Below are 17,041 nucleotides of genomic sequence, written 5' to 3'. Positions count from 1 at the left end.
ATTTGTCGCTGGCTCCGAAATAAATGCAAGTGGCGGCTGTCACCTCAGACAATAGCCAAATCTAGCTGGAAAATAGCTGAATCGACACCAATGCAGCCTGCAGGTGTTTTCCCTCAAGGGTTTGCTGCTTTCAACTGAACCTAACTGCAATGTTTTCTGCCTTTTGTTCATTTATCAGCCAGAACACACACAACTCGGTTGGTTGTGTTGTCTATTGAAACAGCTGCCTGGCGCAATAAATTTTGTGTTATGCGGGCACCGCTCTGATAAACCTAATAGAAAAGTTTGTTAAAGTTGCCTGCGGAAATCACAAGGTCCGTTGGGGCTTAAAGATTTGTCAACAGCTGAATAGCGTACAAAACAAATGGTGCTCGCAGCCCACCGAACGGAAAGGATATGGAACAGCAAAAAAATAATCAATTAATTTATCGTACAAATTTTTAAATTTAGATCAATGCTTGCTGAAATAGAAAGGGGAGTTTATGAGTTTTTGAGATTCCCTAAACGAAATGTCAACAACTAAAAAGATTTTAGCTATGGTACAGTAGAGTAAAAAGCGATCGATAAAATTATCGATAACTTTCAATGCTATTGGTCTTTGGGTTTCTCTGTGAGTTTTTGAACCAACAAATTTCTTAAAATAGTATGTAAAGATATAATTTATATATGTTTAGGATTGGGAGAACGATAAAATGTTTACTCTAGTAATTCCCTACCTTAATACCCTTTAGGTTAAAATGCTACTGAAATCGTTTACTAGCCTGGCATGCATATACCTTTACCCTCTCATTTTTCAGTTTGAAATGCTTTTCGGCAGCCACTTAAACATTTTATAGGTGAATGCTTAAATCTATTTGCTGAGTTCCATGCATACACAGAAATGCACTAAAAATCCATTTCTACAGCTACTTTGCTATCAAGTGCAGCAAGTGCGCTGCAAAGCCTTTTCCAGCACATCAAGTACCTAAAAATAAATCCTATTTTGTAGTTGAGAAGTTGTCCTAAAGCACCTGCCAACGAAATGTGACCTGAAATCGCATCAATCTTTCGCCAGAAGCTGCTGCCAAATGGAAGCCAAGCATAAAATGAAATTGCATTAAAATATGCATAAGAGCAGTCCCTCTCTCTCTCCATAAAGCCTAGGCTGGGGAATGCGAAATATGTATAGAAATGTATAATTATATAAAAGGGAGCAGAAACTAAAATCCAGGCAGAGGCGCAGGCTGTGCGCACGCATAAGAGATTAATGCGACAAGTGAAGTGGAGAGGTCGTGGTGAGCGAGGAGAGTTGGGGTTGCGGCTGGCGCAGGGCGTGGCAGGGCATTCACAGCTTTTGGCAGACAGCCAAATTGTGTTTGGGCCTAACAAGAGCACAGAAACAGGCAGCCAGCCAATGGCTGAGGCAACACAGAAGCTGCAGACAAATCAACAAATTTTCCGTTGCCGACTCCCCAGCACCCGCCCACCATCAACAGCAGCAGCATCCCCTGGCAGACCTGGTTTGTGAGGTGTTGCGGATGCTGCTGACTCCAAAAATAAAGTTTGTTTCTTCTTTAGGTATTTTATACCCTGCTTTCAATTGAAAATGTGTATAAAAGGTTATCATGTTTTTGTGCACACTATTTATATATATTTATATGGTATATTTTCTTGATCAGCAACATCAGCTGAAACAATCTAGTCATTTCTATTAATATAAAGAGAGTATAAGAACTAGGAATACATATTTAGATCTTTATTTTTATGTCGATAACTCAACCCTTAAGAATCGATTAATATCGATTTAACGGATAGATTTGCTAAACATATTTCGAAGATTATAAGAGATGGAGTTAGAAAATTTGATAAGTACACCCTCTTAAATATCCCCTTACATAGATGACGCTCTGAACCCTATATAATAATCGGAAAATAAAGACAGAAGTTATTTAAGAATATATTTACTATAATTCGCCACTGATTATTGATGTTTTGTTGATGACAGGGTCTTCATTAGTCGTATAATTTCTACCAGAGCACTCTTGTTGAATTTTTCTGGCCCAGACTGTGGTTCATTAGAGGTCTACGAACTGCAGCCAACAAACAAACACACACACACACACCACATGGCCAATTCTCGTTGTTATTTCGCGTAGCCTTCTTCTTCTTGCTGCTGTTATTTGACTGCATTTGACCACAAATCGCATTAATGCAAACACAGCTTTTGTCCTGCGCCTTGTACTTATTTTGCTGCTAGTGCTTTTCCTTTTTGCGTTTTCACCCCCTTATTTTCCGTCATTTTGAGTTCTGTTAATGGCTTTTCTAGTCGTTGTTGTGTTTGTTGTTTCACTTCCTGGCTCCATTAGCCCAGCCGAGCAAAAGGCTTACTCGGTTTTTAGTTGAAGTGGCCACGCCCTGGCTGCCCTAAGCCCCCCTCAGCCAACTTACGGCAGACACACATTTCAAAGGCTTCGCTCACTTACAACATGGCAAGGCGAAAAGTGTGCTAAAAACAAAAATGTTGCAACAACAAAATGGCTGCTGCTAGTTACACCATTGTTATACCCTGCAAGCTGGAACTATATGCTTACTTTTTAAGCTGAAAATTTGAGCTTGTTGGGGCATTCTATCCCGATTAACATAAAAAATGCACAAATATTTGATATAGATTTTAGAAATATTTGAATATAACATTGTTTGTCCCCTTACTGATTGATTATCAAACCACGGCCCGAACTGTAAGAGCTAAGAGGCTCAAATTTTCCCAGTAGCTAGCTTACGTGATGTAAAGAAACACTTACGTGATGTTACGCCAAATCTCTATATATAAAGCTGGTTTTTCTGATTGATTGAGTGATTGATGATCAACGATTAGCCGGACCCGTAGGAGATAGTTACCCGTATAGTAGCTCTTTATATAATTATGAAACACTATGGTGGAATATGGGAAATATTGGAATACAAAATGATTTTTGACTGACTGATTGATGATCAACGCACAGTCCAAACTGTTAGAGCTAGGCGACTGATGTGATCGTGAAATTTCAGTACCATGGCTAGAAAACAACATATAATAAGTACTTTCTGGCTTTAAATATGTTGAGTAATATGTCGTTCGCTGTGAACTTCTGTGACAACTACGTATAAAATTTAAGTACATACACATTATTTTTAGAGGCTATCTCTTAGTCACAGCAAACCCCACGATAGTTTGGCTACACACTTAAGCTGTTGTGTTGTGGCTGCTGCCGGCATTGTTGTGCGGGCATGCGTGTGTGTTTTTGTGTACGTGAGTGGGTTGTTTGGTTTGGTTTAAGAGTAAACCCTTGTGAACCAGTTGCACTTGAGGCGTTGCTGTTGCTGCTGGAAATGTTGAGCGCTTTTTAAAGTGCTACACACAAAAACAATCTATGGCATCTGCTGGCAGTTTTATTTTACGTGGCCCGAAGCCTCCAACCCCTCGGTAAGTGCACCCTTACCTCAGCTTAGATGACGTCCAGTGCGGGCTTATTAAAAATTGAAGCACGTAACAAATTTGTTTGCCAGCAACACAACATATACATATATCTTAAGGCGCGCGCACGCTGCGTATACGTAACGCCGCTTGTGCAATATATTGCCAAGGGCTGCAACCTTATAAATAGATGACCAGCAAAGCAACCCACAAGGTTTATTCTGAACATATTTGCCAACCAAAACCAACCGCAGCTCGTGTTTTGTAATATCAGTTTGTGGTCTTGGCAATTTATGTTATGTTAACTAAGCGTCAGTTTGGTCAAGTGCATTATGTGTGAATAGAGCTGGTTTAGCTGAAGTATTTGACCAGAAGATGCCCTGTACATAAGTAATCTTAATAAACTTACTAAAAACTATTCAGAAAACTAATTACTTTACCTTGTCTGCAACCTGATGTTATTCATTTTACAGAAAATAGGTGCATACATCAAACATTTTAAACTGTTTTTATCGTTGTCAATTCTGAACTTGAACACTAGTTTACACTAGTTTACAGGGCATTATGCGCCTTCGAAATGTCCTGTGGTTGGGTATAATGAATGTGATATTTTATTCTGAGAGGTCAGCAAAACGATAACCGCACATTTGGTCTGTAGTTTAGTCTGTTGCTAGACCGAAAAATAACTGCGGGGCTTTTCACACACAGTTTTTATTCAGCTTTAGCCACATATTCAAAACTATGAGAAACTATGTGATGCGTATCTGTAAATATTTGCACAAGTTTCAAGATGCCTTAGAGAACTTGGGAGCAGTTATATAACATGAATAAAATTGAGGCAAATTTCTTTGCTGCTTTCCCTATTCCATGGCATTGAAAATTTCACTATCATAAATAAATATACAGAAACTTTGGATTAGGCAACTCTTCAACGTCACCCTTCAAACGGAAATTCATTATTTTATTGAGGTATACAGCTTTTTAGCTTTCATTTTTCCAGCCTTTTAGGCATTTAATTTGCCATGACACAGAAATTGTTTCTCGCCTTTTATTTTGACTCCAATTTATTTATTTAGCAAAAAGCTTTGTTGCTCAATTGATATTATTTCTTTTTTTGTATTACAGAAAACCTTCTAGGGAGCTTATCTTGTTTTAACTGTGAAGGAAAAGTCAACAACTTTGCTGATAGTGCAGAAATACAGAAACTTTTTTAATAGAATTATTGAAAAGTTGTGGCGCACATTGCACATTGCCATTGCCTCCAGCCGAAGCCGACGCTGAAGCATGACGCAAGTAACCGAAACTCTATTGGGGTCTGCGTAAGTGTTATTTGTCATAGGGTCGAACAAAAATTGAAAATTTGTATGTAAGCGAGATCGTGCGAGCAGACGGCAATAAATCAATGAACATTAAATGAATTAGAACATAGTTAACGAAAATTACGTAATTCTAAAAAGATTTTGTTTTGGGAAGAAAAAATGTATCCTAGAGAAGATGAAAGAAGATCTCAGAAGTTATCTGAGAGTTGCTGAGGTTTAATATTTTTAATTATATATTATGTATGAGAAATCACAACGTTTGCCAGAATATTCCTAGGGCGTATTATTCCACTGATTATACCTATGGAAGTTATATAATGAAAGAGTCAAATACGAATATGTTTAAGCTTAAGTATCCGCTGCAGAGCTGAATTAAGATTTCTTTAAATCAAACAATATTTAAGACTTATAATTGGAGCTGGATTTGAACCGGTGAACTTGCGCTTGCTAGTCCGAAGCACAGAAACCAAAGCCAAGCGGGTCGACAACAAAGATTGTCAACTAAATTATGAGCGATTTGTTCCCATGTTCCCATATATATTCACATTCAATTCTGCATCAGATAGACCGATTTTTTCGACTCGCCAGCAGGTGCTAATCGGCAATCGATATATGCTGGTATTGTAATAGCTCTTTATGCACACTCACCTGAACTTGAAACATGGTAACCGAATCATCCAGCATTTGTATGCGCACCGTCAGCTTCTTGCCGCCGCGATGCCTGGGCGTTGAGGGCGTGCCATCGACGCCGCTGGGCGTGCTCAGCGAGTGGGTCATGCGACCGCCGGCAACAACACCAGGTCCGCTGCCGTTACCACCGCCGCCGCCGCCCGCTCCGCTCAGATCATAGTGACGCGAACCACCGCCACCAGCGCCGCCGCCCGCAGAGCGTGTTACTGTGCCCATGTCGGCCAGTGACATTTTGTACACGAGAATTTTGGTTACCGCAACACGGATATGTCACCAACAGCTGCCGCTGTCCTGGCTCCTGGTTCTCTTACTCCAAGCTGAATGGATTTGTATATATCATGCATAGATTGCACGAATCTTGTCTTTTATTATATTTCTTCTTAGTTAAATGCTACGACTTGGAATGCTACTGGTCTTGTATTATATCTTTCGGTTCAGGTTCAGTTCGATTTGATTCGCTTCGGTTCGGTTTTCGTATAAAGATGTGGATTGTGGCACAATTCAATTTGATTCGTTCGCTTCCAGAAACAGAACAGAAAATCAAACAACAACAAGTCGAATTAAAGTGGAAGCCACAACTTTATGCCACAGACACGAACGCACACACATCTGCTTTACATTTGACTCGGTTCATCCAAAAAATATATTTTTAAGTGCCTTTTATTGTTGTTGTCGATTCTTGTGTTTGGCATAATATTTGCTGCTGCTTCGCTCAATTGAATTCTCGTTGTGTTTCGTTTTGGTTTCTTCATTAATATTTATAACGCGCATGTGGACTCGATTTCCTCATCGTTCAGCTGACTGTTGCCTCATTTTGCTGCAAGTACAAAAAAAAAAAACATAAATAAAAGTAAGTCATAAATTAACTTAAGCCTCAAACACAGTTGGGAGTTCATAAAAATAATGTCACAGCTATTATGTGTAGCTTTATAACTTAAGAACATTTAAGTCGGACATTAAAAGATTTGAGTATGTTGTGAAATTTTTGCAAAACTGACGTCACGCATTTATTTAATGGCCTTTATCTCTGGATCTATTTTAAACAAGTTAATGAAACTTATCATGTACATCATGTAAATTTTCAGCTAAGCTCTGTTTATTTATAACATAAACAGATTACGGGGTTCCTGTGTAAGTTAAGAACAGATCTTGAAGTCATGAACATTTTGAATTCAATTTGATTGGTTGTAAAGCTAATATCTCAGGACCTCTTTAAGTCACATTAATTAAATTTATCACATATATTTATGGGTAGCTAAACTTATTTCTAAAGAAATCCCAGTTGGTGGTTCCATCTGTAAAAACGAAAAACTATATTCGCACATTAAAGACATATTGATATCCGGAATATTCGCTAGTCAATATCAGTTTCTTTGGCAACAAAGTCAATTATAAAAGTAGCTCAGAATCTTTTTGAACTAAACAAAAGAAGTTGTTTATAGCTCTATAAACAAGGCAGAGACGTTTATCTTAAAAAACACCATAACTTCTGAATAAAGGAACACGCTTTTAGGAATTTCATAACACTTTCTGCATTCTAGCTTATATGTATATTACTTTTGTCTGCCCTCCTCATGCTAATACATTTCAAAGACTGGACCAGCAGCAACAAATTACAGCTTGTCCCCCATAATCTTTCATTGTTTTTTTTTTAATCTCTCATCAATCATCATACAATTAGCACAGAGAGTACACTGAAGAGCACTAGACTACACAATTCTCGCATTGTCTATAAAACTTTATGAGCAAATGCTAATCATTTGTGAGTTATGTATGTGCCAAAACGTGACTTATGCGGCTCAGTAAGTGAACCAGTCAAGCATTTTCTAGACTTTTATTTTTATATATTTTTTTATTGCAGGCATATGACATACAAGTCGACTCGAGAGTGCGAGTCGTTGAGTGGTTATCTGAGCAGCAGCTAAGTTTGATGAGAAACTCACGGAGTGAATAAATGAGTGAATCGAGCGAATGAGTGCTGGGTCATTGAACGTTGTCAACATTGGTTCAAGTGTTATCGATGACATATTTATAAATATATATATATATATATATATATTCATAGAGAGAGCGAGAGAGAGTTCTCGTGATCGACCTGACTGCTCTCGGCTGTTTGGCTCATCATGTCGCATCGTAAATTCACACATTTCACGCCCCATTCGTAAGGCCCGGGCATCCTGTATCTGCAAATTGACAGCGGGCCACGTCCGCAGTCAAATTTACGAGCTACCCATAAATATATGACGAGACGTTTGCTGAGGCTCCATCTTTATCATAATTTTTCGTAAAATATACCCTGTACTCAGGAAAACCTGGCAAAGGGGATTTATTGTATATAAAGGGTAAATAAATAAAGTTTCTTATATACGATTCAATTTATTCTATAACTCTTTCCATTTCCATTAAATCGATAGATATCGATTTGAATCCCCCGTATTTTGAGCATAGTTTGATTTCTAGATCTATTTCCTTTTTAAGGGCACCTCGCTGCTGGCTACAGGGTATCTTTTTGCAGGGCAGCTTCCACTTTGACAATCATATTAATTTTCTGTATGCGGCCCACAATATAATTGGCGCCAAGCATCTTCTAGCCGCCTTCATGTAGGTTGGCCTTAGACAATGACGCTGCCATAACCTCAACTCCAGCTTTAAGTTTTTGGTTTTCGCTTTAAGCGCTCAGCTTTCCGGTTTCGCGTGGGCGCCTCTCACGTGGGCTGTCCATTTGATAGCAGCTCCCTCTTTCTCTTTCTATCTATCGGGTTCTCCCTGTCGTTCCGGCTTTACAATATTTTGCTTTTAAGCGCTCAACATTTTTTATTTTGACTTTGTGTACCGACGTTTTTTCCATTTTTCTGGGTCGCCTGCGATAAGCTTATTTATTTTCACAGGTGCTTTTACTAATTTTCACTCCATTTTCTCTCGCTCTCGCAATCAATTTTCATTGGAGCTGTTGCGTGTCGTTCATGCCTGTTTGAATGTTGAAAATTGTTTGTGACAGACAATTTTATTGGGTCATTGTTTGGGCGCATGGGTTTTTATGCGTTTTTAATTATTTACTGTCAAAATTGTAGAAGCAAGCGGAAAAGAAGAGAGGAAACCACAAACATGTCCAACCAAAGCATGTCGATAAGTTCGCCCACTCTTGAACTTATTTATTGTGTCGGCTTTTGTATCATTCGCTGGTTCACAAATATATGTGAGTTCCCTGGGTCGTGGGCATGGAACCGCCCAATTTTCTTGTATCGCATTTATGGCTTAAGCTATTAACAACATTTATATAAACTTTTATTTTCATAACTCAAAAAGATCCTGAGTTAAGTGCCTCCAAAGTATTATTTAATTTTATATTGTTGGGTCACTGGGTCACAAATACGTGTGAGTTCCGTGGGTCGTGGGCGTGGAACCGCCCACGTTTATTGTATGGCATTTATAGCTTAAGCTAAATACAGCATTAATGTTAACTTTTTTTTTTTATAACTCATAAAGATCCTAAGTTAACTGCATTCAAACTATTATTTAATTTTATATTGCTCACTGGGTCACATTTATGTGTGAGTTCTTTAAGTCCCTCCTACTTTTCTTTTATGGTATTTATAGCTTAAGCTATTAACAGCATTACAGTAAACTTCCATATGCATGGCTCAAAAAGATCCTGAGTTAAGTGCCTTCAAAGCATTATTTAATTTTATATTTTTTTTATTTATTTATTTATTAATTTATTAATGGTCGACAAAACGAGTGTCTTCCTCATTATTCAAAAGATTGTACAATAGATATTGCTCGTTGGGTTTGAAATATATGAGTTTTTTGGCTCGTGGGCGTGGAACCGCCCACTTTTGCCTTAAAACGTTTACAGCTAAAGATATAAGCAACAAAAAAGGTTTAACTTAAAAGATTCCTGAATTAATTTTGATTCCCTTTAAAACGATAAAAAGTGCGCACAAAAGACAGTTGCCCTTTTCAACTTATTCTTATATCTTTTTACTCGTAGCAAACCTATAAAACTTAATTAAGTAACCGTAAATTAACATCACCTGACAGCATATAAAAGCAATAAAGTTTTGATGGGCGGCGACGAGTGCAAACTTTTACGCAGAATGCAAAAAGCAAATTGGGTCACAATAAAGATAAAGACGAGGCATAGAAACTTTTTTTCTGCAGGCAAGTTGTCGACTTTTTGATTACAAAGACCAACTTTAAAGCTGCTGCTGCAGGCAACATGATTGCCTATTTAGCTGCAGTTGTAGTTGGGCTGGCACGCAAAATATGCCGCCACATATGGCCAAAGCTGACATAGTTGGGCAGCCAGTTGACAGCTCCAAACGTGGCTAGTTGGATTCTTCGCTGTTGCTTTGATAGCGGTACTTTAACCCATTTTAGTATGTGTGGCCAACGGATGCGGTTCCAGAGATGAGTTCTTGTCTTCGAGCTGTAAAATCGGCTAGGCATCATTAAGTTTTGCAGTCCATTCAAATGATTTGTATTGCCAAAGACTAACAGGCCAAATGCTTAATTAAAAAAACATCCTTTCATTTGACTGACTGTCTTTGGAGGCGGAAACGCAAGCGTTTTTTTTTTTTTGTCTAATTTTATTATTATTGCTTTTCCTATGTGAAGACACTTAAATTGCTACTGGATTTAAACTGGCGACCTCCCACTTCTCGGTTCATGCTTAGGCTTCAAAGCCACTCGCGCGAATGACGTCACGTTTTGCTAAGCACATTTATATATGCTATTGGAATGGAAATATTTGATTTTTGATTTTCAGTCCGTCACCCGGTACAAACTCTAGTGTATTTACAGATTGAAACCCAATAAGCTTTACTAACTTTCATAACAAATGATCTTATACAAAGCGAATAAATTACATCTATATGCATCAGATTATTTTATATAAGCGCAGCTGGATTGTATTTCACATTATATCACGTTGCTTGCGCTCCATTTTTAATGAAATTCGTATTGATTCGATTGTCTATGTTGTTGTTTTTACTGTTGTTGCTATGCTTATTGAATTGATTTCGCATTTTGTATGGACACAAAATAATTTAACGAATGGCAAATACAACGGCGACAGCTACAAATAGAGAGATACTCTCGAGAACTTGGCTGGAACTTGTTGTCGTCCAGCAAAAAACGAGTTAGGCGAACTGATGAAATGGGTCAACAAAGCAGCACAGAAACTTAGCTCAGCAAATTAACCTGCCAGCCAGGAATAGAAATATATAAGCGAAAATCTTATAAATAAATACAAATACATATGTATGTAAATACAGCCTATTCCGAGTTTGAGCGCCTAAAATTTTAACTTAACTTAATTTTAAAATAGTTTTGATTAGAAATCTTGACTTTGGTAAAACTGAAACTAATTTCATTATGTTTTGTTTGTGTGTGTTTATCTATATCTTTAACTAGATTCAGAGAGTACAAGTTTTAATCGGCACGCGACTTGCAAACAGGTTTTATTTTATTTATTTTTTTTTTCAAGCGGCTTTGATCGATAAACGATTTCCATATCCGTTTTCATAAACATAAATTTACTAACTGCGCGCTGAGCCCTCGGCCTGCATACAAATTGAGCTCAACTTAAGTGTGTGCCTGACCATCAGATACTTGAGCACTTGTATCTTGTATCTGACGGGTGTGTGTGTGAGTGTGTGTGTATCTGCAACCCTTTGAGCGTGCTTGTTGAAATGTCAGTCAAGTAGTAGCATGCAGCAAGGTTGTCACAGCACTTGAGGTTCTCTTTCTTTCTTTCTTTCTCTCTCTCTCTCTCTATCTATCTCTGTCTTCATAAGATATTAGATAGTTTTGTTTCTGCGGCAAATTGTAGTCGTTTGTTATTAATAATATGCCACAGAGAGACCTCTTGATACACTCAACTGATTGTTAATATCTAATCAATGCGCCCACTTGCTTTGTAATGCCCCCCCACCCTTTAGAGTGCTTTGAAAGCTTGAACAGGCGGCGGGTATCTGTATCTATATGTTTGTATCTGTATCTGTGTATCTGCATAGGTTTTCTACGCTTGCTGTTGGGTCTCTGCCTGTTTGCCGCTCGTCACTGTCTACAGTAATGCTTTGACAATACTAATTGATTTCCACATCTGGTGTGTATTTTCAATTGCGGTTTGTTGACGGAACGTTTCAAGTGCGTTGGCTTTCGCATTGTATTTATGAGTTTCAGGTTTGAGTTTTGAGTTTTTCTGCCGATTTCTTTTGTATTCGTCGTTTGTGCTGCATATTAACAAACCATTCTCCATATGACTGACATCTTGTGGAAATTATTTATAGAGTTTTTGCTAACGTACTTAAGTTTCAAGCATTAATATCTCGGGATCTTTGTTAAAATATTTATTGCTAATATTGTTTATATGACACAAATATAACAAATTTTTTCGATAAATAAACACAAGTGGGCAGTTCCGCCCACCAGACTGAGGAAAGTTAAATGAAGCCTATTACTAACAGCTCATCAATCTGCATATCTTGTGTAGTCATCTTATTACTTTCTTTAGTACAGTTTTCCACACCGCCCTTGATCTCTCTTTCGGTTAATTTAGAAAATCTTTTAGCTATTATCTCAGCTTGTAGCTCGATGCATCTAAATTAAAATAAACTCGCGACGCCAAAATGCATGATGAATCACTTCAATTTTTGGTATACTATGAAAAACACGAAGAAGCAGCGGCTGACGAGTAACCAAAAAGACAACTCACTAAAGCAATCGCCAATGGATGTCTGCGTAGGCAGCTAAAAATCCATGCAGTAGCAGCATCCCATCCCAGCCCAACTCATTCCATTCCATTGCATCCATTGCCACATGGCAACGCGAGTCTTTTTCCGTCGTACTTGTTTTTAAAAATAAAATGCAAAGCAAACCAAATTACGATATACGTTGGTATACGTATATATAAAAGGATGCACTACGTAGACCCACCTCTCGCTCTTCCTCTCCCTCTCTCCCTCTCTGTCTGTCTGTCAGTCAGGCAGTTGTTGTTTTTGTTGTTGTTGTTTCAAAGTCAAACTCAGCAAACTTGATTCGTCTTTGTGCAGTTCATTAAAATATGTATTTAACAAGAAAGAACATAAGTATATCTTCTGGATACCAAAACCTAAATACACTTCTATACATAAAGTCGCATACAACATTTCAATTTTTAGGGTTCCACTATGCTTAAAACATGCATGTTACATTTATAAACTTGACATTCAGCGATTCCATTAGAAAATTATTTGTTGAAATAAACAGCTGATCGGCTTGATTTGATTTACCTAAGCGCTGCAATGTTTTTTTCCAAAGCTTAAATAATGAAACATCCATTTAACGAACTTCTTGCGGGATTTAATATAAAAAACTGTGTAAAATTTAAAATTGTAATTTAAATTTTCCGCAATATCAGATGGTTGTGGTAATGATGATTTTATATTTTTCATAACATCGATACGAAATTTAAGAAAGGTTTATAGTGGAATTGGAAAATAACTTTCCTGAAATCTCAAACAAAAATGTTTTCTAGCAAGAACCTTTTCCCCATATGTCAGTTCCTATATCAACTATATGGTATGGTGATCCCTTACTGATAAGTTGAATGGACCGTTGTGAATTAGTTCGATTCGTCAGAGTTAAGACTATATTTCGAATGCAACAAAAGGACGTAATCAAGCCAAGTTTCATCCGGGAGAGTAATGGGATAGACTGAGCCCGAGTATTTAACCCGATTAGGAGTTATTGGATTTCAGAGACGTCACACATTGTCTGATAACATGAATATAACTCTTTGATAGAGTATTAAAAAAGAACAGCCGCGCGTACAACCAGGAACAGTACCGAACAGTAGCTCTTTTATATACACATACATACGTCTCGTCTTTGTTTATCGTTGCACACGTTCCCCTCACATCGCAGCCAGACTCTTGCTTTATGATCAGGTCCGTGTGTGTGTTTATTTCAGCCGCATAAAAAAAACTCTTGCCACATGTGGCAAAAATTCAGTTGTCTGTCAGCATAGTTTTCTTCTTTCTCTCAGCTCGATTTTAATTGCATTTGCTGCCGCTGGCGGGATGCCCGTAACGGCACCCACATAGAATGCTGTTTTACCAGTTAATCCTTTGTATGGAGAGCCATAACCATCATTAATGACAAGTCTTGAGGAACTTGTCGCCAGCTCATCATCAAACTGGTCTGTGACAGCGTTCGCAGTCGTCAAATAGGTTAAAGAGCCGCTAGAGAAACCACTTTTTAGCTTTGGCAAGCCAAACAAAAGTTGGGAAAATCAAGGAAACTTGTAACAAGTTGAATAAAAAGATAATAGCTTTTAAATTATTCCAAAATATGGAGATGAGTGTCTAAAATAAGTAATTCGAATTCAATATTTATAATCAAAGCAATGGGAATTAAAGACAAGAGAAGTTTCTTAGAAACATCTAAACAAACTTTGGATCATTCAGCCCTAGACCTTTTCGCCCACATGACATCGCAAAGGACCTTAAGGGGCAACGCACAAGCTCCGCAACAAGCCTAAAGTCCAGGCAAGGAACCGGCTAATGAGGCGAAGAAGAAAGAGGCTTAAAGGAACTATCTCACTGACCTATCTTGCAAACCCCCAGCAAAATAGTCTAGTCCAAACAAAATCAACATATACATAAACCCACCTGTAACTGTAAATATCTTTGCTTAGCTACTTTAAACCAAAGCTATTGTTACTATGAACCCTATGAGCCCTGCTTAACGTTTCTAATAATATATCAGATAAAAATACAAAAAAAATTTAGGACAAAAGAATTACTGTCACTCTTGAGAAGGTGTTCTCACAACATGTTATTTATAAAAGAAACCCCCTATCTATATATATATATATATATATATATATATATATATATATATATATATATATATATCTTTTCTTGTGAATAATATTCTCAGTTTTAAAGCTGTTCTAATCAAATTTGTCATAGAATCCCCCTAATTTATACCTCTATATCATATAGCCCCCTTTGGAACTGTCCGTAATGGAGCTTAGCATGAGAAATGTTTTTGATACTCAACATATTATCAATCAAAACTGCAATTGAGAGCATAACTCTTTTTCATAAGATAGGCATTGACCAACTATGTAATACAGTTACAATAGGAATTATTTGCTGGAAATAAAGACTTTTGTCTTTCAAGATATCTTAGCCAAACTCAACATTTACAATATTCTTCCAGCGAAGTCCTACCAAACTTCATAAAGATTTTGGTGAGAAAAACCCCTGTACTTTATGCCTGCAAGGGTATTTAATCTTCTTTTTTAACCTCTTAGAGGGTATAATAATTTTGTCTCGAAATGTGTAGCGCATAGAAGGAGACATATCCGACGCCATAAAGTATATATATTCTTGATCAGTATCAACAACCGAGTCGATTTAGCCATGTCCCAGTTTTAAAATGTGGCATACGTCCCTCTTTCTGTTGTGGACAGTACATATGTGGGATCTGGCTGGATATATAGAGCTGCCATAGGAACAATCGGTCGAAAATTAGGTTCTCGTGTACGAGAAATCTTTTGTCTTTCAAGATATCAACCATACTCGGCATAAACTAGTTACCCTGTGCTTGTGAGATACGAGAAAAACATTGTAAAAAGATTCGATCTGCAAGGGTGTTAAGTCTTCGGCGTAGATAACCCTTCTTTCTGGTTTTTACTTTGTCTTTACATATTAATTGCCAAGGCGTACAATATGACAATCACACACACAGAAATACACATACACACACACACACACACACACACATGCACAGCTAAAACGCTGCTGATGATGTCAGCACTTGTGCTAAAAAGGGCGGCGTTGCAAAAAAAAAAAAACTAAAAAATCGAAAAAAATAAAACCCCAATCGCAATGAGCTTCACGAATAACTGTTATTTTGAACAAGCTGGTGCTTCTTCTTCTGCTGGCCTCCGCCTTGGCAAGTGAGTTGTCGCGCTTATCTCTAGCCTACTCCCTCAGTCACCCAGGCACACACACACACACACCTACGCATACAGGCAGACATAAGCTGATAACGAACTGCGTGTGTAAATAGACAGCAGCAAGCACAACAACAACAACAATAATGTTTATCTATATTTCAACGTGTGTTGTTCTTGCTATCAGCTGCCTTTAACTAATAAACGAAGCAGCTGAACACGAAAAGCCGCTAAACAAACATGTCATTTGTATAAATGTGTGTGAGTGTGTGTGTGTTATCGAACTGTACGTTTTTTTTTATTTATTTTATTTTTTTTTTTTGTAAATTATTCAAATGCATAATTGCGAATGGTGCAAAAAAATCGTCCAGAAACAGCTGCAGGTCCGAGCAGAGCTGCGCTTGACGTTCGAGAGCGCGCGGCTGAGGCTTTGCAGTCGTGCGTTTTATTTGATTGGCGTGAAAAAAGCTCAGCCCCACGAAATGAAAGCGAAAATGTATTGAAAAATCAACAGTCTAACAGGCTGGATATTTGTGCAAGAGTGAGTGAGAGGTCGGACAGAGAGCGAACTAGAGTAAACGAGAGAGAGAGAGGAGCGTGTGTGTGTGTGTGGGAGAGAGCGGAGCGTGGGAGCAACAAATGCAATGACCTGAATTTAAAGGGCGCTAGCAAGTGCGTGGGTGTGTGTGTGTGGATGAAAAGGTAAACATGTGAGCCAAAAAATAATTGAGAGGTTCAGGCAAATATAACAAACAAATCAAGGCGCGGCAGGCGGTGAGAAGTGTTTACAGTTATTCAGGCATGCCTTAACAGTTGTATTATTATGGGCTGGTGCGCATGTATGGGTAACTGTATTGTGTATACATATACGCAACGTCCTTGTGCCTAACACAACAGCAAAGGAGCGGATTGGGGGAGAGGCATGCTCGCAGCGCCACCCAGTTAGCTGTTGTCAAAGTCTACACTTGCCTTTGTGTGCGTGCGCGGGTATGCGTGTGCCTATCCGTGTGATGCTGTACGCCTTTCTCTGTGTGCGTGTGTGTGTGTTCTGGAATTTTTGCGTGCTTATTGAATTTTCAGTGCTTTGAACGACGTAAATGAGTTTCGCCAATGAACAGAGCACACTTTGAACTTTTTTGTTTTAATCAATTGAATTAAATGGCATTCTATTAAATTTACACTGTAAGTTACGTTCTTTTTATTGCGCTGCTGCTGCGCCCTTTACGCATACATACACACAAACGCGACACTCACACACAGACACGAAATTTTTCACTGGTGCAAAAATCGGTTAACCAAGTAAATAGCTAAAGCACACATTTAATGGCAAATAAAAACTTATAATACTGCACGTACATGTTAATTTTTGCTTGTCAAATTGTTGTGTCAGAGCTGCGCGCACATTTTGTTTGCAGTTTTCTTTTATATTATTGTCAGTAGCCCGTTTGAAATGCAAATTGCATTTTTAATAAAATTTTTGCGCGGTGCATGGAAATTCGTCCGAACCGTTCAAGACAACGCCATTTTTACTTCTGACAGCTGTTCGAGCTTAGTGCTGTGCGATGTATACAATAATATCGATAGCTAAGTGTTGCCAAATATCGACAGGCTGTCACTTTAAAAGTATCAGTCCCCGCATAGGAACCGGTA

The 17,041-nt window shown here is 38.1% G+C and overlaps 1 protein-coding gene across 3 annotated transcripts in view; it reads right to left on the bottom strand.

Annotated features, from left to right (window-relative positions):
• The window catches only part of Cdep (Chondrocyte-derived ezrin-like domain containing protein), a 41,014-nt gene extending 24,073 nt beyond the window's left edge, over nucleotides 1–16,941 (bottom strand). Inside the window, exons 1-2 of one of the 3 annotated variants that reach the window (XM_070207174.1) lie at nucleotides 16,361–16,941; nucleotides 5,401–6,259 (exon numbers count right to left, since the gene is read on the bottom strand). In XM_070207174.1, the coding sequence (XP_070063275.1) occupies nucleotides 5,401–5,673 (273 nt within the window). In that variant the 5' untranslated portion in view covers nucleotides 5,674–6,259; nucleotides 16,361–16,941. The remainder of the gene's footprint in view (nucleotides 1–5,400; nucleotides 6,260–16,360) is intronic. The other 2 variants (XM_002056606.4, XM_070207175.1) reach the window with 2 other exon arrangements.
• Nucleotides 16,942–17,041: the final 100 nt, after the last annotated feature.

This window comes from Drosophila virilis, chromosome 2 (assembly GCF_030788295.1).
Source record: "Drosophila virilis strain 15010-1051.87 chromosome 2, Dvir_AGI_RSII-ME, whole genome shotgun sequence".
NCBI lineage: Eukaryota > Metazoa > Arthropoda > Insecta > Diptera > Drosophilidae > Drosophila > Drosophila virilis.
This window is presented reverse-complemented; position numbering and strand designations above follow the sequence as displayed.